The sequence below is a fragment of the Lynx rufus genome, unplaced genomic scaffold, assembly GCF_022079265.1.
Source record: "Lynx rufus isolate CCGP_SWC_20201006 ecotype Redwood Valley unplaced genomic scaffold, mLynRuf1.p SCAF_13, whole genome shotgun sequence".
NCBI lineage: Eukaryota > Metazoa > Chordata > Mammalia > Carnivora > Felidae > Lynx > Lynx rufus.
In genome coordinates, this window is record NW_025814827.1 from 45,166,740 (window position 1) to 45,188,984 (window position 22,245).

The 22,245-nt window shown below is 44.9% G+C and overlaps 1 protein-coding gene across 3 annotated transcripts; it reads right to left on the reverse strand.

Moving 5' to 3' along the window:
• Positions 1-169: 169 nt before the first annotated feature.
• Positions 170-21,094, reverse strand: CUNH14orf93 (chromosome unknown C14orf93 homolog). 3 transcript variants are annotated; one of them, XM_047075453.1, is made up of 7 exons: positions 21,051-21,094; positions 8,670-9,716; positions 6,160-6,480; positions 2,777-2,838; positions 2,448-2,551; positions 1,165-1,277; positions 170-913 (listed from the first exon to the last, which is right to left on the reverse strand). In XM_047075453.1, exons 2-7 carry the CDS (start codon positions 9,267-9,269, stop codon positions 494-496), a joined length of 1,620 nt encoding a protein of 539 aa, XP_046931409.1. In that variant the 5' UTR covers positions 9,270-9,716; positions 21,051-21,094; the 3' UTR covers positions 170-493. The 3 variants fall into 3 exon arrangements, with proteins under 3 accessions (XP_046931409.1, XP_046931410.1, XP_046931411.1); XM_047075454.1 differs by lacking the exon at positions 21,051-21,094 and having other exon boundaries at positions 8,670-9,430; positions 9,569-10,527; XM_047075455.1 differs by lacking the exons at positions 6,160-6,480; positions 21,051-21,094 and having other exon boundaries at positions 8,670-10,527.
• Positions 21,095-22,245: the final 1,151 nt, after the last annotated feature.

The following is a 22,245-nucleotide window of genomic DNA, read 5'->3' on the forward strand; positions in this document are numbered from 1 at the left end:
AGCCCATGGCTGAGACTGCCCACCAGGTGGCAGTATTATCCTGGACTGGTTCTGTTCGGCTACCACTGCAGAGCCAGACCAGCAGTCATGGGGAAGCAGAAGGTACAACCAGGGCTGCTTCCCCAGAGCTTTGAGTGAAACCAGAAAAAAAACCAACTCAGAGACTGGGGCAGATGTCAAGAAGGCCTCATGTTTCTTAGACCCATCCTTCTCCTTTTTTTCAGCTCAGGCTCCCCGAGGCACTATTTATGCTTAGAAATAAGCATTTTCTGGCTTGCCATTCACAGTGGGGGGCGGTTTTCCCCCTTCTAGATAAGTCTTTATCCCAGCACAGCTGCTGGCTTCCACTTCCATTGGGGACTGTGTTAAGAAGAGAGACAGATTTGCTTTCTCAGACTGCAGAGGACATCTTGTTATTCTGGGAAGCCCCGTGGCCATCCATTTCTGGGACATGGGGAGTGGCAGAAGCCAGAGTTATTCTTGGTTATAGATTTCATTCATCCTTTTCCACTTTGATTTCAATGAAGGAGTTCAAGTCAGGACAACAGGTTTTGTGGGGTTGGTCAAAAGATGGGGAGACAGGTCCATTCTCATCACCTCCCTCATCTTCCTCTTCTTGGAAATTAGGATTATAAAGTTCTGGTGGAAGGAGCTGGGCCTCAGCAGAAGGTAATCGGTCTGAGGGAGGTCCATACACACGGTTGGCTTTTGTGCCATGCTTAGAGTTGGCATCCAGGTGGTAGCAGAGTTCCGTGAGGCGCTGGGCCCGGAAACGGGGAGGCCGGGCCACCCAGACACCTGGCTCATTAAGACTGTCCTCTTCGTCTGACATCAGCTCTTCTGTCACATCCTTCCATAGGCGTTGGTCCTCAGGTCCAAAATGCCTCATGATGCTGGATCGGTTGGCAAAAAGCTAAGGTAGGAGCCCAGGATAGAGATTAGGAAGAGAGACAGACTAAGGATTAGATTTGGGGAGAGGAGTTCGGGTAGGAAAGCTGTGTAAAATCTGTGCCTGAGAGAACCTAGCCCCCCTCCCTCCTCCTCTACCTGCTAACATTCCTGGCTCTCAACCCTATTCTCAGATGCCAGGTCCTCTGGCCCTTCCCACTGCAGCTCAGTAGGGTTTAGCATTTAGCATCTTGAAAGGAAGGCCTAGAAACCTACCCGGTATCTGCGACTTCGAAGCTTCTTCTCCTCTTTTTCCTTCAGGCCTTTAAAGGGGTTCAGGGAATTGCGGTACTCACGCCTCTTAGTAAGGAAGTAGGCTACACAGGCTCCTGGGAGGAGGGAGAAGGGAGGGGGCAGAGAGCAGGGTCCTCTGAACCAGGTCCTCAGCCCTTTTTTCTGCCCTAACACTGTTGGCTGGGAAGGTGAGGGTCCCTCTAGATGGTGGGCTTTCTCACAGACCCATCAGCAGGTATTTACTCCTCTTTGGTTTAGCTCTCTCTGCTCACCTCCATGTCCAGCACTGACTCCACCCATATCTCCCCCTGGGAACACAAGTCCAAGCTTCTGTAACTCCCTCCCTGGCCCTTGACTCAATTAAACCCACTCCCATTCTACTCTGCCGGTAGTAGATTCAAGTGCTTTTTCAACAGCAGCTTTCTAAATGCTTCAGGGTTAGCTACAAGCAAAAAACAGAAGAGTAAGGAAAGTAGAAAACCCAGGACATAATATTTAGGGACAAAAGGGCAGGCCTGGGGCGCCTGGGTGGCTTAGTCGGTTGAGCGTCAGACTCTTGATCTCAGCTCAGGTCATGATCTCAAGGTTCTGTCGGTGAGTTCAAGCCCTTTGTTGGGCTCTGCACTGACACGTGGAGCCTGCTTGGGATTCTCTCTCTCTGCCCCTCCCTCACTTGAGTGAGCGCGCACATCTTAAACTAAATAAATAAACTTAAAAAAACAGAAAGGGCAGGCCTGGATTCTGACTTCCTTTTCTTTTTTTTTTTTTTTACTTTTTTTTTTTTAACGTTTATTTATTTTTGAGACAGAGAGAAACAGAGCATGAATGGGGGAGGGTCAGAGAGAGGGAGACACAAAATCTGAAACAGGCTCCAGGCTCTGAGCTGTCAGCACAGAGCCTGACGCGGGGCTCGAACTCACGGACCGCGAGATCATGACCTGAGCCGAAGTCGGTTGCCTAACCGACTGAGCCACCCAGGCGCCCCCTGACTTCCTTTTCATAACACCCTAGGTTCAGGCCCTGCAGAAACATCATGCACGCTGGTTTCAGCCCTTTCCTTTTCCCATTTTCAGTTCAAGCGGGGCAGGGGAATAAAAAAGCAATTAGAAGCAATTCTGTGAAGAAGATGTGAGAATAGCCCCAAAATTTTATTTTAAGTCCACTCTTTTGAAAACCACCCAAATCATCTCCATTATGCCTCTACTCTGAACAAGAACAGTGAGTGGAAAAAGGATGAGATGGGAGTTAATTCAGTTTTTTCTCACCTTTCAGCTCCTTATCAGTGTAATTGTGGGGACTGGTCACCAGCTCCTGCTTGAGCTTTTCCAGAAGGAACTTCACTACTGAAATATTCCAAGAGGACTTGATGCTGCCACAAAGATCATGAACAAGGCAGTCAGCATTTTGAAAGCCAGAAAAACAGAGATTCCTGGCATGAATCAACTGTGTGGTAAATGCCCTCATGGCCAAGGGCAGGATGCAAGGGGCAATGGTGAGAGCAAAGCCTTAGCCTCATTGTTACACTGGAACAGCCCTCTAGTTCCCTCTCCTTGGCAGAGTACCTTATGATTGTTTTCCCTCAAGGGGATCGTACCTTTCAGACCCATTGAATCTCTTGTCGTTGGTGATGTGGTTATGCACATTGTGGACCAATTTCTAGGTGAAAAAACAAACACAGATTCAAGCTGAGAGTGTATATGATGGAACCCTCCTCTGTTCCCTAGGCATTGTCTCTATGGGGTTCTCTGCCCGAATCCTTCCCATAGTCTGGGCACCATTTCTGATGATACTCTTTCTTAGCCAGAGAGCCTATCCAAGTCAGTACTTCTAATGTCCCCCCTTTTTTGGTCCTTTTCATTTAATTTGTATGGAGGCTCTAGGATCATCCCTGGTCTTACTTTTCTGTTCCTGGGGAATATGATCAGTAGAGCAAAAGGTCTCAGACATTTTCACAAACATACTCCTTACAAATAGCCAGGAGAGAGCAAATATACACCAAGACTACTGCAAGTGGACATTTCTTGAGGCCCCCTATTCTTGCAAATTTTAAAGTTTTCTTTACAATATATCTATATATTTTTAATCTAAAAATGTCTTCCAATCTTTTAGTACAATTGATGACCCAGGAAAATGCCCTAGGTGTATATATCCTTTTGCACATTACCACAAGTCCCAGGGGTATACACACCATGGTCTGAAAAACACAAACCTAAAATAACAGAAATGTGAAATGCAAAGGACCTTGGAGACTCTATCACCCAACCTCCCTTTCACATCATCGAACAGGCTTTCAGCTTTGCTTACACACCTTTAATAATGGGTTCTCACTAGTTTTTTGGGCCAGCTTATTTTACTGTTGAACATCTCTAATTGTTAAAAAGTTTTGCCTTAGACTCCAAAATCTGACCAGTTTTGCCTATAATGGCACCTAACATCTTTGAAGACAGGTCTCATGTACTCCCCAAATCTTCTCCTATTCAGTCTAAATATCCCCAAGTCCTTCAGCCATTCCTCATGACAGTTTCCAAACAGACTCTTCATGAAACCATCAGGCTCTCTGGCTTGCCAGTGTCCCTTGGACAACATGGCACTGGGAACTGAATCTAATCCATCAGCTGGGACCTGGCCAAAGGGAGCATTACTTCCCTGAATGGAACTCTACATTTCTAGGAATGAAACCCAAGATGGTGTTACCTTTCTTAGCAACCCCACCCCTATTCCCAATGTCACAGGGTTCATTCCCTGTGAGCTGTCAACTCAAGTCTACTTTTCACATGGATTCCTATCTCTGCCATTCTACAACTGCTTTGCTTTTTTAACTTTGATGCAGAATTTTACATTTCTTCCTATTAAATTTAGTTTTGCTGTTTCTGATTATATTTTTTATCTCAAGCTCCCTCAGTCAGTGGAAATTCCCAGTCCCAAACCGATGGACCCATATACTGATCTCAAGACCTCAGTTTCAATTAAGAAATCCCCATTTACCCTTCTGCTTCTATGACTGACTAACCATATCAATTTAGGAAATTTTTATGGTTAGGGTCTCTACTCTATAAAAAAGGCCTGTAATTAAACTAGCTTCTCATATTTTATATATTTTATCTCTTAGAAGTCCCAACTTAAGGAATCACAAGAGGTGGGCAAATGCTTCAAAAAAATTTGAAAGTGTTGCAAAAAAAAGGAAAAAAGGGGAGTTGCACAGCTTCCAATTCAAGTGGCTTGGAAGAGATCAGCTGATAAAAATCAAACCAGGCTTGAAGTGGAAAGGGAAAATACTCCGAGACAATAATAAGTGTTAAGACTGTAAAGGCAGCTGGCTCACCTACCTCCTGAGTGAGCTAAAAATAAATATATTCCCCAATGGGTAGCTGGGATTTGCAGCATTCCAAGAAGTCAGTGGTTCCGGTTTGGTCCTTTTGGATCCCTAGCAGTGACCCACAGCAGCCTGAGTGGATTGGAGAGATGCCTCCTTGATTCCTTCCCAGAGCTAAAGGCTGGAAGACTGAAGGCCTGCGGCTAGCCCTCTCCCTCTAAACCACATTTTAAACCTTCCTCTGTGATGGGCAGCAAAATTCCCTGACCGGTCCTCCAGGGCCTTTTCAAGTAATGTAACAGAGAGCATGGGGAGTGAGCGTACTCTCCTCCAAGGTCCTCAGTTTCACCAGGCTCTCCAAAGGGCAGGTGGGAGCCAGCCCTCCACACCGACCTCTCGCTGGAGGCAGTAGGCTGGAGAGGAATGGAAGTGGTCGGAAACCCTAATTTTATGCAAATTGTAATTATCATACATTTATTCATGATTTAAACACTATGCTTGAAATGCATTTCTAGGTATATATGCCTCCATTTCTATCACTGGAAGCAAGAGATTCATGACAGAAAAACTAAACCCTATTCGTGATAAGTGAGATATCCCTGAACATAACCAAAATTTTAAATGAAGTCTGGAAAAAAAGGTAATAAAATAAAATAAAACGAAGGTTAGAAACCAGTTGATTCGGATTATGAACGGTGTCTTCCTTCCCAGGGATGAAAAGAATCCCTCGGTGTAAAAACAAATCAAGTGAAAGGGAGAGTAAGAGTCAGGAGCCCTTAGGAAAGGGAAAAAGAAGAAAGAAGTAATGCAGATGAAGATGTGCGCGTAACCGGCTGTCTTCAACCTTTACTAAGACTGTGACAGGAGGAAAGGGGCTGTGCTGTGAGATTTCTTCGGATGGGTGTGAATGATGAGCTCCCCTCCTAATCAGAACTCTCCAGTTACTCTATCAGCCATAAGCCAGAGAAAGGAAATGGCTTATAGTCCATATGAACACGATCTAGCTAAGGAACACCCCCATGGTTATCAGAAAGATGTTCTGGGGCACAGAGTTGATCCACAGGACAATGGTTACCTTAGAACAGGGTTTCTCAACCTTGGCACTATGGACATTTTAGGTCGAATAATTTTCGGGGGCTGCCCTGTGCACTGCAGGATGCTTAGTGATGTTCCTAAGGCTCCAAGCCACTCCAAGTTTCAGGCAAAACTGGTTCAACCCGGTACCTTCCCTGCCAAGATCCCCTTGGATCACTAGACTGTCCAAACCTTCATAACTGAGCTGAGTGTCTAGTGGTCCTCTGCATCCTTGGGGTTTGGGACCACCTCAGGATACCTTGGCCTTTCTGCCAATGGGTCCCTTGCTGCTTACCCTGAACACTGGTAAATGGCAGGCTGTTTCCAGTGCTAGGGAGGAGGTGTGATATAATTCCCTTCTCTTTAAACAGAAGATTTCAATCTATTTGGCAAAGCCTTAAAAAAATTCCATGATTAGCAGGGGGACTGCCTGTCCCTAGGGCTATGGACCAGTCTGTCTCCTTCTTGCCCCTCCCTCTCCAGTATGATACAGGACACCACTCAATCAATATGGGAAGTTTAAAATCAACCCACACTTCATTCTTATCTCTCCAGACTGAAGAAAAATTTATAGAATTGAGCTCACTCACGGAGAGTACCAGATCCCGCTTGCGCCTGGAGTTCTTCTGCCCACTCCCTCTGGTCCTGCATGGGGAAGCAGTAAACCCTAGAGAGTGTCTCAGCTCCCCTGTTCCCCCAGGGCCTGACTCTTCCAAGGCACCGTCCAGCGCAGCTGCAGCACTGAGCATGTCCTCAGGGCGGGGCGGTGGCAGCTTGGTTCCATTTTCTGGCCCTGTCTCTGAGGTTGCCCGCTGGATAGCCAGTTGTGTGGCTGGTGAGAGTTGCTTGGCATAAGCAGGGACCAGCACCCGCTGTACTGCACCCTCAGAGGCCACATAATCATCCACCAGCTAAGAACATAAAAAAGAATAGCCTATTAGCCATCCAGGCTTAGGGGAACCCGGTCACCCATCATTCTTTGGCCAAGGATAATGAGAGAGTGGAAAGCAGGGGGAATCCAGGACAGTCTTTAATGGCCAATAACTTGTTTCTCTGGTACTCCTATGGGGGTGTTGGCAAATATTTCTGGGGTACCCAGGGCCTCTCATGTTGAATTGTTACCATAGGACTGATTACAAGGACAAGGCTTGTTTCTGACACTCTGTTTGTGAGGAATCCTCTATGATTTGCTCTTGGGTATAAGAACCGTAGCCAGGCAAGTATTTTGTCTAAAAGGCACTGGGGGAGGAAGTGATGACAAGAAAGGAACACCGAGCAAGAAAAGAAACAAGAAAATAAAATGATAACAACAAAAGGGAGAAATAGGAGAAAATGGGAGCAAAGACGGGAGCTATAAAGTCAGAAATTTCTAGAGAGGCTGGCACCAACTGTCCCCCACCTCCCACCCCATTCCCTTTGCACCACCTGTCTGTGCCCTCACTTGATCCTGCCCTGGCTGCATCCAACCGTCGCTGCCCTGACATCTACTTGCTGCCTGTGCCCTCACTCAAGGACACACAGGGCAGGGAAAGGAAGGAGGGAGGAAGGAGACTGAGGGAAGAAAGGAGGGGGGATTTCTGCAGCCAAGAAAACAAAACAGTGAAAGTGGGGGGGGGGTGGGAAACACAGAAAGAAGCGGGGGAGGAGACTGAGATTTATAGACCTGTGAGCTGCTTTCTGCGCTGTGAAATCTAATTCCGTCCTGTCGGCTTGGAAGCCTTCCCTGCCTGACAGAACCACAGCTCAGGGCATCGCCTGGCCTGGTACCTGGTGCCTCCTGCCTCCTCCCACCTCCCTGCAGCCCCAAACCCCCCTTGAGTTCTGGCTGGGCAGAGGGAGGCATGAGGCAGTGACCACCACCCACCCACATGGCTAAGCCTTCAGGGAGCAGTGACCAGCTGTAGCGTGACACTGGAGGGGGACATGGGGCTTCTACATTCGTTTCTCAGATCCAGCAGATGGGCTGGGAGTTTCCTCCCTCCCATCTCCCCTGTGTGCTCTGATCCTTTTCTCTTTCCTGGGTGTCAGGGCCTTGTCACGTGCTGGAGGAGGAAAGAGAGGGCAGGGCGGGAGCATGGGGGAGGAGGGTTGCCAGACCTCCCACTGTCTCTCAAGTGGCGACACATCTGTTACTTTCCCATCTCTATGATCTCTGTAGTTGCTCCATCTCCTTTTCATACTTCCGTGTGCCACGCTCCGCAGTTTTTACTCTACTCAGCCAGGGTTTGCCTGCTCAGATGGCCCTGAGCAGTAAAGAAACTGAAATAGCACAAGGTGCTTCTGTGTCTTTTCCTGCGCACGAAATAGGTGCGCTTGCTCCCCTGGTTCTCCCTACATGCCATTCTCTTCCGAGGAGCTCTCGACGACAACTGTCTGTCCGCTTCTTGTCCTCCTGTTACTCCCTCCCCTCTGCCTCCCTCCCACCTTCCCTCACATTCTGTGGCACGCATATATTCTCTTTCCATTTAGATACACCTTTCCTCTCTGCTCGGTTCACTTTTTCTCCTTCCTCAACCCTTCATTTCCACCTGCCTCCTTCCCTCCCTACACCTGTCTTGTGTCCTTTGTCCTCTCCGTCTCTCCTTCCTTCCCTCTCCTCCCTCTCTGTCCCCCTCTGTCCCTCTCCTCTCCAGCTCTCCCTTCCTCTCCACCTCTGCATCTCCCCCCTCCACATTCCCATCTCTCTCTGTACTGAATTCCTCTTGGCAAGCAGAGGGCCCATGATAAAATATGAATGAGCCGTCTGTGCACGGCAGGCCTTCTCGCCAGGAGAGGCAGAGCCCCTGGAGCAGCTGAACCAGCTGTGGAGGAGAAGGTGGCACACAGAGCTCCTGAGAGGGAGGGAAGGGCACGACCATCACCACGCACACCAGCAATGACCTGCCGAAGAGGTTGAGGTTCAGAAGAAAACAGATGAGTGCTGACTATCCCTGCCGGCTAAGGAGACTTGGTGCTGTCCTGTTTTAGCACAAGTAAAACCAAAAAAAAGGCTTACAGCTGGAAAGAAACTAGAGGGAGGGGGAAGGAGGAGAGAAAGGCCAGGAGAAGCAGTCAGGAGCTACCACACGACACTGGCGTCCTGCTCTGAGGCCATACTCACGGGATTGAGCATCGGGGCCGCCTCGCTGGCAGCCAGGGTGCATCCGGGGAGCCGCGTGTCTCTCTGGCCGGCTGGGAAGCCCAAAGGCCCGGGACCCACAGCCGACGTGGCTCCCACCTGCCACAGCTCCTCAATCACCACCTGCATGCCGCTGCCCACGCTGTCACACTCCTCCTCTGCGGCAGATGCGGCCTTGCAGGCTTCCCCGGGGCTCTCTTTGAGAGGCCCAGCCTCCTCGGGTGGGGAGCCCTGGGCCCTGCCTTCCCCATCTTCCTCAGGGGCAGAGGCTTTCCCCTGCCTCAGCTCACCCACCTCCTCCTGGAGACATTTTAGTAATTCGTTGTTGGCCCTGGCGAGCCCCAGAGCAGCCTCAGCCAGGCCCACTGCCTTCTCCACGCGCTGGTAGATAATATGAAGGAGCTGCTCTGAACTCTGAACTGCCAGGCCATGTCCGGTCACTGTGATAGGGGTGCTGGGAGGAGGGTTCCCGCCCTGAGAGCTTGTGCTGCCCCCACTAGTCTCGCTCTTACAGGCGCAGCAGCAACATCTGGCCTCACTGCCACCAGGAGGGGAGAAGAGAATGGTGGCACTGAAGGACATGGTTGACCGCAGCGGGAACAACTTCGGTCACACTGCCGGACTGCTCCAAAAGGCGTCCCCAGTCACTGGACTCCAGTCGGTAGGAAGCTCTGGCCTCTTTGCATTCACTTTCCTTTGTCATGGAGGGTGACCAGAGGAGCCTGGGCACCAGGCGGTGGATTCTGTGAAGGAGGAGCAGGCAAGCCGTGAGGGAGCACACAGTCCATGGCTACCTGTCCTCGGCCTGGGGAGGAGAGATGCCTTCTTCTACCTGCAGATCCTGTGCTCTCCTAGCACAACTCGCTGGGTGTCCCACTCACCCGTGGCCAAAAGCGTGGTGCCTACACAGGCCTTCCTGATGAACAGAGTTTCATGGAGTAGAAGGCATTCTTCCTGCACCCAAGCATGGAACCCGCCACCACTCCGACCTAAGGAACAGAGCAGGGACTCAAAAGGACCCACAAGATTCTGGAAAGATTAGAAGATTAAGGAAGAAAATGCAGATCTGTCTTCTCCTCACTATCTTTGCCCTAATAACAGTCATTGCATTTTGTCTCCTTGACATCATTCCTGAAGGAGTTCAGAACACTCCTTGCAGGTTATCTCATTCACACAGCAGCTCTAGGAAACACATATTACCCCAGGTCCACAGAAGAGACATGTAGAGAAGTGATATATCTTTTCAAGGTCATAGGGAGACAGCAGAATCCAGTTATTGCTACTTTCAATCTAGCATTTATTTTTTTTTTAACTGAGACCACTTTTTGTTGACATAAAGAATCATGATTCTACCCTCTCTATAATTTTCTTACAGATGCATTCAGAGTAAGACTCCTAAATAAGGAATATGCCGATCACTGCAGCCCTCAACATGTCACCAACCCCACACTATTATATCCCTGATGCTTTGGGGATGGGGCAGGGAAAGGAAGGGAAAAGCTGGATCAGAGAATCAAGCTGTGGTGACCTGGGGCTGCACAGCCCCCTTGCTCTCACGCTTGTGCATCTGGGTCTCCAGCCTCTGAAAAGAAGTCCAGCTGTTCTGAATCCTACAGCTGGTAGCCCAGAGAAATCACCTCCTGGGCCCCTCACCTCCACTTCTCAAGCTCCTTGAGGGAACGGCAAAGCTCAACAGGCACAAAGCTCAACAGGCACGTTTACATAGCTAAGCCACTTTGCCCACATGACCAGCCCCATTAAAGAAGAAACCAGAGGGGCACCTGGGTGGCTCAGTCGGTTAGGCGTCCGACTTCAGCTCAGGTCATGATCTCGCGGTCCGTGAGTTCAAGCCCCATGTCAGGCTCTGGGCTGATGGCTCAGAGCCTGGAGCCTGCTTCCGATTCTGTGTCTCCCTCTCTCTCTGCCCCTCCACTGTTCATGCTCTGTCTCTCTCTGTCTCAAAAATAAATAAAACGTTAAAAATAAAAAAAAAAGAAGAAACCAGAAAACCAATGATAAGCCAAAGTGCCTTACTTTTGAATCACCCTAGTTAAGCAACTAAACCATTCGAGAAGAAAAAGAAGAAAAGGTGTGGGAGGGTTGGATTGTACCACCGAGAACACTCCAAGGAACTTCAAATTGTCTTTTCTAAATACTTGATTATAGAAAAAAGAATCCTTCTTCCTGAAGCTCCCTAAGTGACAAAGTCTTGAGTATGTTTATAATTTGCACAAGAGATACATTTCCATCTTACCCTTTAAATTATATCATAACATCACAATTAAAAAAAGAGGCGGTTAAGAAAATTTTCTATATATTGAGATTTGGGGGCTTTTTTCTGCATCAGCAATCTCATTTCAGAAACAGGTAATATCAGTGCCTCTGAGGTACTAAAACGTAAATCTCACAATGCATTTTAATTACATTTGGTTATTAAAGAATAGTCTTTAATTTGCTCTTTCCACCTTATATATCGAAAAAACGGTTTCCGTGCCAGGTATTCGCTTTTTGTAAGAACTGAACTCAAATCCATTTGCAGCTTCTCTGTCATTAGAGTCACCGGAAGGCACAGCTAAATCTAAAACTAAAGGTTAGAGGAAAGCACTAAGCAATTCTTATGTCAACTTATGGATGTGTCATTTATGTATCCTTTCTCTTCTTAAATAAGGGACTTCACTGTTCTCGCAGGGTCTTTAACCAACATTATGCAAGGAGTTTAATGTGAAACGTGGCTGTTGTGAGAAAAAGACAGTTATGTAGAGGATAACATACAGATAGTGGCCAGTTGGGTTCAGCATTTGTGAAATCAGAAACTAAGATGCATCAGGTTGGGATACTGGGTAGGTACCCCTTCTGGTACCAAATTGACAACAACCACATTCTTACCCAGAACACTTACTCTTTCTTGCAAGAGGCCTTTACCCCTGACACTGTTGTGCCTGCCTTGAGCCCTTCCCTACACCTCGACTGGTCTTCTTCCCCAAACAGCAGAGAACTGGAAGTAAAAAATATATATATTTGGGGTTCTCATCCTGCTGCACTACTTAGCAGCTGTGTGAAATTGGGCAAATTATTCCCTTTTTTGAGTCCCAGTGTTCTCATCTCTGCCTACTTTGAGAGTTTTTGTGATGACTATACATAATGTATGTAAGGCACCTACAGAGTGCTGGCATATGGTCAGTGCTCCACAAATAGCAGCTGAATGATATTATGATTGTTCCTGAAATATTTTGTGTTTCCATCCTGGACCCCCATCCTGATTTTCCAATCTCAAAAAAAAAAAAAAAAAAATGCTGTGGCTTGGAATGGAACTTGGATGATTTTTCCCCTACATTTCCCCCCCTAAATTTAATAATAAATTTCTAAGAAACAATAAATTCAAGTCTACAAAGATGCATGTAAACATACTAAACCTTCTATGATATACATTAGAAAGGTAATTAAGAAAACAGAGTATTTGCAATTTACTTACTCTCATGAGCTGGCTTTAGACTAAGGGTAATATTCAATTCTGCCAGCTTTTAATGATAAATATTATTTTCATATTTGTGTTGACATAAAAAAATCATGATTCTACCCTCTCTATAATTTTGTTCCTCAACTTATTTCTGCTTTTCTCCTTTGTGTATTACCTATGTCCGCTTTAGAATGTCACATTCAGAGCAATAAATAGGTATTTTTTTAAATTAACCTGTCTACATAAACCTGGTACAGTGCAGTGCAGCACAATGGGTATTCAAATACAGTAAAACCTTGTATTGTGAGTAACTTGTTCTGCGAGTGTTCTTCAAGATGAGCAAACATTTCTAATAAATTTTAACTTGATAAAGGAGTGATGTCTTGCAATACGAGTAGTATGTGACACTAAAAGTCACATAATTACAGCTGAGCCAGTGGTTCTTGAAATTCCCTTTAATATAGAAGTGCTTTGGATTATAAGCATGTTTCCAGAATGAATTATGATCACAAACCAAGGTTTTATTTTACCTCTTTTTTAGTTTCTATGGACATTCCTGCTGACTTCATTTCCGTGGCTCCCCTAGCCACTTAAGCTCAAAGACAGTGAAATGAAAAGGATAAGGAAAGAGGGGCATCTGGGTGGCTCAGTCAGTTAAGCATCCAAATCTTGATTTCAGCTCAGGTCATGATCTCATGGTTCATGAGTTCGAGCTCATGTTGGGCTCTGTGCTGATGGTGCCTCCTTCTCTCCCTGCCCCTCCCCTACTTGTGCTCTCTCTCTCTCTCAAAATAAATAAATAAAACTTAGAAAAAAAAAAAAGGACAAGGAAAGAAATAAGGGCCATCAGGTAATAAAAGAATCTTTCATATTATAATATTTACTAACCGGATAACAACTTAAATGTTGGATAAGTTGGATTAAAAACAAAACAAACACTAATTCGTTAGTTACATATATCCCCATTAGAGAAAAAGAACATGTTAGAAAAAAAAAAAGTTGTTTCTAAAAACTCTCAGTATGCAAGGCCATGCTGAAGGATGAGTCACCAAAATGGATTGCCACCTCTAAGTACTCAAATGAAGGGAAGACAAAGTCCTTACATGCAAGGAGATTACAGCATATGTGAGAATGAAATGTTCAAAGGACAAAACAAAATATATACAAGTGCCTAAAAATATGGTGCAGACAAAAATTCTTAATTAGTTAGTTCAAAATAATGGAAAGATGAACAGAATGAAATCATGAGGAAGGGGTCTTACAGAGGAAAAACCTCCAACAGGGCAATGTATAGAATGAACAGGGAGGGTGGTAAGACATGAGAGATGAGAGAAAAAACAAACATTACAGGAATAAACAGGGTACATGTGTGAGGTCAGAGTAAAGGGGCTTATATAGAAAGGTACGGAACACTGATCCAGGATTTTGAAAACCAAGTTAAGGAAATTCTTAGAGTAGGGGTCAGCAAAACTTTTTCTGTAAAGGACCAGACAGTAAGTAATATTGGCTTTGCAAGTCATGTGGTTGCTATCACAACTACTCAACCCTGCCACTGTAGCACAAAGCAGCCACAGGAAATACATAAACAATGAGCACAACTATGTTCCAATAAAACTTTATTTATGGACAAAGAAATGTCATAAAATATTATATTTAATTAAAAAATGTAAAAGCCATTCTTAGCTCATGGGCCATACAAAAACAGATGGTAGGCCAGAAATGTCCTATGTATGGGCTGTAGTTTGCTGACCCCTGCCTTAGACACCTAAAGTGGAAGAGTTAGAGATTAGGAGACTGTTTAATCCTGAAGTGAGGTGAGAATGAGGATTGTGGATATGAAGGTTCAACATCCTGGAGGAAGATCTGATAATATTTCTTTACTAGACAACTTCAAGATTATCAATCTGAGAGTCAGAAGATGGTACATTGACAGATGATAGAAATGAGGATGCTGAGAGGAGGTACCATCATGTTAAAGAAGACGTGTATTTTTATTGATTGATTGATTGTTTTTTAGGGAGCTCTACACCCAACTTGGGGCTGGAACTCATGAGTCAAGAGTCACATAATCTACCAACTGAGCCAGCCAGGCACCCCAGATGAGTGTTTACTTAACAAGTTAAATTTCAAACTGATAGCAACATCTTTATTTTTTTAATATTTATTTTTGAGAGAGAGGAAGAGACATAGGATGGACAGGGGAGGAGCAGAGAGATAGGAAGACAGAATCAGAAGCAGGTTCCAGGCCCCGAGCTACCAGCACAGCGCCCGATGTGGGGCTCAAACCCACAAGCCACGAGATCGTGACCTGAGCTGAAGTTGGACGCTCAACCGACTGAGCCACCCAGGCGCCCCAGCAACATCTTTAAATGTATGTCCTGATAGCAACTGACTAGGACTGGAAAACAAAACAAAACAAAACAAAACAAGAGGAAGGTCAGAGCTGGGATGCAGATTTAGAATCTTTGCAGGAGGGAAGTAGCTAAACCTGAGAAAGTGAATGCACTCTCCAAGAAGTAAAGATAAAGTGTGAAATGCAAAGGCCAAGGACAGCGCTTCAAGCCAATTTGTGGAAGAGGCTTCATTAAAAGAGAAGTATGGTCAGTGAGGTGGGAGAAAAAGAGTGTTATGAAAGCCAAAGTAGAAAGAATGTCAAGAAAGTGGATCTAATCCACTGTGACAGGTGCAGCAGAATGGCTAAAAAAGATGAAAATTAGGGAGATATATTTTATTTGTCTGTGATGGTCACTGGTGATGACCAGAAAGGTAAATCCTGTAATGAAAGTAAAACTATGCAATAGATTAAAGAGGAATGATGGAGAGAAAATGGAAGCAAGACATGAAATCAAGTCTTCTAGAATTTAGTTATGAAAGGAAGGAAGGAAATAGGAAGTCAGAAGGGGCCCTAGAGCTTTGGTATATTTACAAAGCAGAAAGAAAAAGGCCAGTGATTTTTCTGACATTAGCCATAGCAACATTTTTCTAGACATGTCTCCTGAGGCAGCGGAAACAAAAGCAAAAATAAACCATTGGGACTGCATCAAAACAAAGACTCTTGATTTTGGCTCAGGTCATGATCTCACAGTTTGTGTCTTTGAATCCCGCATTGGGGTCTGTGCTGACAGCCCGGGGCCTGCTTGGGATTCTTTCCTTCTCTCTCTCTCTCCCTCTCTCCCTGCCCTTCCCCAGCTTGTTCTTTCTCTCTCCTTTTCTCTCTCTCTCTCTCTCTCTCTCAAAATAAAGACAAACTTAAAAAATAAAAGAAAGAAAATTTTTAAAAAAGGGTGGTTGTTGTTCCTGGCTGGCTCAGTCGATAGAGTACGTGACTTGATCTCAGGGGTCGTGATTTCAAGTCCCAGGTTGGGTGTGGAGCCTACTTAAAAAAAAAAAGACTTAAAAGAAAGTAAAAGCCCATGAAAAAGTAAAGGATGAAGCTATTAGAAAATAATTAAATTTTCTTTTGGGAAGGCTCTTCCCAATGTAAGAAAGAAGGAAGGGTAACTGTTGCCTGAGACTGCAGAGAAGAAAAAACGGATACAGAGCAAAGATTCGTTGAGGTGGAGAGAGGAAGACAAAGATACACAACTGAGACTCTCTTTTTTACTTAGAGGCAGATTTTTCTTGGCATGAATAATTCAAATTGATAACAGAACTTTATTATAAACAGTGCTATATTATCTGTTGTTACAACCTGTTAAATCCTTTTCTAACACTCCCAGACTAACATAATTAATTATTCTTGCTTTTTTCCAACACTGGCTTATGGTTCTAGAGCCCATTTAACTCTGCCAACACTATTAAGGAACAAAAAATTTATTCTGATATCTTTATTATATTTCTCAAAATGTATAACTGTTTAATTCAATAACCCATGAAGCAATCCATGAAGTGCCTGGCAAAGCAATGGTTAACTGTAGTAAATTATCTGGGCAGTGTCTGTACCATCATTATTAAACATTTTAATACTGTCAACTTTTGCAATTTCAGATTGCTAATTTATTTTATCATTTTTGCAATGTTTATTTATTTTGAGTGAAAGAGAGCACACGTGCATGGCAGGAATGGGCAGAGAGAGAATTCCAAAGAGGCTGTTCGCTGTCAGCAAGGAGCTGGACTAGGGGTTTGATCTCAGGAACCATGAGACCATGACCTGAGCTGAAATCAAAAGTCAGACCCTTAACCAACTGAGCCACCCAGGCACACCTCAGATTGCTAATTTATCTTAAAGCCAAGAATTCATATTTTTGTTCAAGAGAGGAAAAAAAGGAATAAACTAAGGTTGACCACCACAGAAAAACATACAGACCTTTTACAAAATGCTATCAACTTTTAGAAGTGAGTTTTAAGAAAAAGATTTTTAAGGGAACCTGGCTGGCTCAGTCCATAGAGCATGCAACTCTTGATTTAGGGGTTGTAGGTTTGGGCCCCCACAGTGGGTACAGAACTTACTTTAAAAAGATAAAAGTTAAAAAAGAAAGAAAGAAAAAGATCTATAACCTTTTGATGAGTTGCCAACACAAAGTAACAACAGTTGTCAAACTTAAGTTTGCATAAAATATATGTTTGAGGTTCATTCCGTATTTGTCTAATTTTAATACATGTGAAAGGAGCCCAGAAAGTGCATTTTTCAATAATTCTGATATTTTCTTCATAAATATTTAGATAAAAAAGAAAGAAAAGTCATCTTCTTCAGACAGATGAGACTGTCTGAGGCTGTCTCAGGGTGAGACTGTCCATAATCTTAACTACCCCTTTCCTCCCAAGTCACATGTATTTTTGTTAGAACTAAATATATCATACTCTTGGCAGCTCCCTTGCTTGCTTTCAACCCATTCTGAGCTTGAATTTTCTGCATGACTGAGTTCACCTCCAAACTATGAAAAATAAAAGTTTCCTTTTAATAGATGTCTATGATATGGTATCACTCTAATGATATATGTCTTTATAATGGGCCCTTGACTCATTCAGGGTCACGGTAGCAACGGAACTCCTTAAATGTGATTACGGAAAGCACAGCAATGCATACCATAATTTTCATTTTAAGAAATAAAAAAAGGAAAACGGCCACTTAAAGCTCCTGCTGTGCTGGTCAGCCCTGCTCCTCCACTTGGAGGTGCAATATGGCTCACCTGTTGGAAGGTACTCTCAGAACCTATTTCTTTCTTTTCTTTTAATGTTTACTTATTTTTGAGAGAGAGTGAGAGTGGGAGAGGGGCATAGAGAGAGGGGGAGAGAGGATCTGAAGCAGGCTCTGTGCTGACAGCAGCCAGCCAGATGGAGGGGGGTGGGGGGGACTGGAACACAGGAACCATGAGGTCATGACCTGAGCCAAAGTCTGACACTTACAACTGACTGAGCCACCCAGGCGTCCCTCAGAACTTATTTCTATCAAAAAAGAGCTCTTTTATCACACAAGAGCAGAGAAACAAATACCATAAAATATTACTTTCCTACGTTTTGAAAGACTGACCCATCTCACGATCTGCAGACTATCTAAAACCTCATTTTCAGGGATTAAAAAAACAAGAGATGTAGACCTAGGGGGAGAATGAGATCCTAAGAAAAGGATTTCATTCGCCTGAAATTTTCATGTACACTTGTATAGTGGTACAAGGGTTTTTAGCCTAGTGTAGCGGTCTTTTTCATTTACATTTGTTAAAATGTAACTTGGTAAGATTAAAATCCTGGTTTAAGATTTTCCGAGAAATGTGCCTGACATAAAGGGCAAGTCCTGCATTGCTGGGTCAAGTGAAAAATGAACCACCAGCTCCTAAAGCTATATCATGTGCCCTGTGAGCCCTCGATAAATGTTAGTTGATTAAATATTAGTCAGAGATGACAAGGTGGGCACCAGAGACAGAAGAACCATTTCCGAAGGGAGCGTGGTTCAGCTACAAGCAGGACGACCGGCAGCGACGCAGGAGGAACAGAGCTCGAGCACAGCCCTCGAGGCCGCAGGGGTCATGGCGACTCGCCACTGAGCCCAACCTCAGAGAATACCTAGGGGGTTCCGGGGAATGGGGTGTAGCGGCAAATAACCGAGTGGCCCAAGGCGCTGGGATCTCGCCGCCTCACCGTGGGTACACTACGTGGCTACAAAAGCTCTGAGGACTCGGTCTGGGAACAGCCCGGAAGTTCCTGCGGCGGTCCTGCTCTGGCAGCCCTACAGGTGTTCCATCACGGGTGTTCCACCGCGTGTGCCGCGCGCCACCGCGGCCAGCTGCCTCAGCTACAACTATACGAGCTCGCGGGCTGGGGAGAGAGACCGCGGCGCCGGCCCGTGTACCCGGCCAGCGCGCGCACGCGGCGAGGCACCGCCCCGCCTGTCCTCTGGCTCCCGGTGATTGGCGATTGAACGACGAAGGGAGCAGGGCCAGGGACGTTATTGGTTGCATTCCACAATCACTCAACGAGCCAGGGAGGGGAGGGGCCTCTTCAGGGCGGGACACCACTGCTAGGCTCTTTCAGGGCCGTTAGGCGCCATCTTTAGCTTGTTTTGTTTTGTTTACTCGGTTCTGTCCTCTGCTGCTTACAAGGCTGCGTGTACACGATTATAAACTCAGTGGCCACAAAAAGGTCTCATACATTTGGTGGTGGAAAGCTTTTAATTCCTGTCGGCCTTGGTTACAGACCTTTCAGTTCCCACTAGCAAGGGGGCAGTTCCACTTAGTTCAAAGTTTTCATCTCTCCGAACCCCAAAGTCAACTGAGTTCAGCTGTGCTTTGGTAGGAAGGCCAAGCCAACGATATATTCGTGGGACTCAACGCAGGGACCTTGGACATGAACCTAGGTTCCTAGTAAAAATCAAATGGCTTAGCAAGTGTACTGCTCTACAAGAGCTCTCTCACTAGAAGTTAAAAAGTGATGCCCTGCAGTGATGTGAAAAAGAATTAGAAAGAGCAAAGCTCCATTAAAATTCCCAGAACCGCGGCCATCACAAAATCACCGTAATCTGATTAGATTTAGAGATATGCATGCAGGTCTAAACTTGTGGAATGATCCGTATTTGAGGCAGTATTTATTAAGTACTGATCTGACTTGCATTGTTAGTTAATAAAAATACAGCCAGTACAGATAAGTAACCTAGAGTGCCCACAGAGGGCGACTTTCATTATGAATTTCAAGACTTGTACAAATAATTTTAAAGCTGTTGTTGAGGCGTCCTAAATGCTACTTGACACTGAGTAGGACGTTAGCTGAGGAATAGAACTGTGTTACCATCACCATACAGAGGCTCTGTTGTAATGAAATTTGAACTCTACAGTAGATCCTTTTATATCCCGGTTGCTACTTCACTGGTGACATTCCAGTTTCTCCCTCATCACCCCATATACTTCCTATGCTTTCACTCCAATCTGCGAATGCAGATTTTAATATATTTTCCGTATAACTCCTAATAGAAGACACTGGTTCTGTAACAGAATGAAGGGAGAATATGGCTCATATAACAGGAGGTCCTGCTCTAAGCTTGTTTTGTCCTCATGCTTATCCTTTTCTGTGACTCTTCCACTCGGGGAGAAGGCTTCCCATTCCAAAAATGCAACATGATAACCAAAATGCATTTCTTATCCCTCCTTTGTATTATTTTTCTTTGCCTCCTCTGGCCCCTCCCCCATCACAACCATCATGAACAGTTTTTGAGAATTGGACTTGACTGGATTATTTTCCTGACACTTTGCCAGCTGTGGAGCTTTTCAAACAAATCCCAACCTATAAACGACCATTTTTGTCAAAAAGCCAAGGGAGACCTTCCCTTCAGAACACACCAACGAAACCACACATAAAGGCCAAAATATACACAGCTGTACATTTATGAACGTGAGACAATAAAAAGCAAAACCACTTAGGCAAAACAATCACTAAAGAAGGCTTTGAACCACAGATTCAATAAATTGCCTACCCTCATTTGCCACATGGACTATATACTCCCTGGCAATTATTTAATTATTCACTGATACTTTAGAAGAGTAGTAGAAAAATACAGTAAATGCACATAAAATGAAAGTGCCTAAGTGTGCTAAGAACAGGATTTCTTCTAAACTCTAATTTGCACACGAAATCCTGTTTTAATCACTTTTGGGAACACAACAGAAAAAAAAATCACATCCTAAGGGCTACTTTGCACACATAAAACCAAAGGTAATCTTTTTTTGAAAACAAAATCTGATACGGCACATATACACACACTGTACATATACACAAAGCACAAAACCCCAAGATAAATCTTTATGATATCATTTGCTCACACACACACACACACACACACACACACTGTCTTCATGAAAATGTAAGACACTTTTGTAAGAAGGGCTTTGCCCACCTCCCCAGGGAAATGAGTGTCTCAATTATAATATCCAAACATTTTTAACCTATTGGCCTTGGACAATTGCCACATTCAAACCACTTGGTTTTGATTCTGGGGGAGGGTGTGTAAAACGCACGCAAACAGCTTTGTGAGAGAGTCTCAAATCTCCGCTTCTTTCGACGTTGCCCTTGACGTTGCCCGTGGCAGAAATTTACATTATCCCTTCAGCCCGCCTAAAAAGAAGAAGAAGAAGACGAAGAAGAAAGAAAGAAATCTATACTTCCCAAGCGTCTAATTTTTTTTAAATCCCTCGACCATAAAAATTTACCAGTTTTCTTTTATGATAACAAAAAGAAAAAAAATCTCTACAAATTTGGCTGTTAACAGTTGTACACGGCCATCCTGCTTCTCAACTTCTTGGTATATTTAAAACCTTGACCAGGAAAAAGAAAGAGGAAGAGAGACAGAAAAAGAAATGGGGGAAAGCGCAAATTCCCCTTAGCAACAGTTTCCTCACCCCAGCACTGCCACAGATCTCTATTTTAAAAAATTTTGAAAACACACACAAGATTAAGGAGGAAAAAAAATGGAAAAAGGATACCCGAAGGTCGTATGGCTCTTTGTATTCGTGTGTGTGCAAAAAGGAGGACTCGCGGCGCCCGAGCCGGTAAGCTCCGCCCCTCCCCGGACGCCCTCCCGGATTGGTCGCCGCCGGCGGCGGGGCGCCCCGCCCGCGAGCACACGCGCCGCGCCCCGGGCCGGGTCCCCAGGGGGCCCCTGAGGGCAGCCCGACCCCCGACCCAGACCCCCTGCCATCTGGACCCTAGCGGTTGGCTGGCATCTATCCTTTTCCCCGCCTCTGTCCCTTTCCTTTCACTTTCTAACCCTCCTCACCCTTTCCCACCGTCCTTTCTCAGCGAAACGAGGCCCTCGGCATCAATATGAGTAACAGTCCAGTGAGCGAGCTCCTTCGGACATTGCTAAACTTGGTTAGCTACTCAGTGAAATTCTAGACTTGGATTAAGCATCAAGGACTTGGTGCGTGGGCCTGAGCTCGTGACTTCCAGGTAGAACGTCTCTGGGTCGTGGCTGTTGCTTGACACTCCCACCTTTACGTGAACGAACATTTCAAGCAAATATGTGACATCCCTCAGGTGAAAGACAAATAGTCTTGGACTTTCGGCGATGCTTTTGCTCAGCCTGAGTCTCCAGTTTTTCTCTACCCGGCTAAGATAATATTCTCAATAACCTAAAATGGCTCCCCTTTACCTCCTGCATGAGGACCTAGTTGCTTGTACTTCAGAGTTAGAACACACATAATCCGGTCCCACGCTCTTGTTTGTTCTTAGTTCCCACTGCCCTCACCTTTTTAACCCGAATTATTCCTTTGCTCAAGTGCTCTCCTCTGCCTGGAATAATGCCTGTTTCCTTTTCTCTGACTAGTCAGTTTTTATCCATTCTTCTTCAGCTATTTCAGTCAACACAGACCACTTCCTTCTCTATCAGAATGAACTTCATGCTTTCTCAGGTTAGCAGCACTTAACTCTACCTTGATTGTTTCACCTATTTTAGTGATTTCACACTAGTAAGCTGTTTGAGATCACAGATCATGTCTTAAACTTATTTTTCCATTCAGGAACCCCCCCCTCCTTTTTTTTAATTCTTACTTCAGCAGCTGGCATAATTGTAGACAACAGTAAGCACTGGAAAAAACATCATTTATAATTAAGTGAGTGGATTTTTTTTCTACAAAATTTGAAATTCCCACAAGAATGTGTCTTCTATAGTAACAGTTC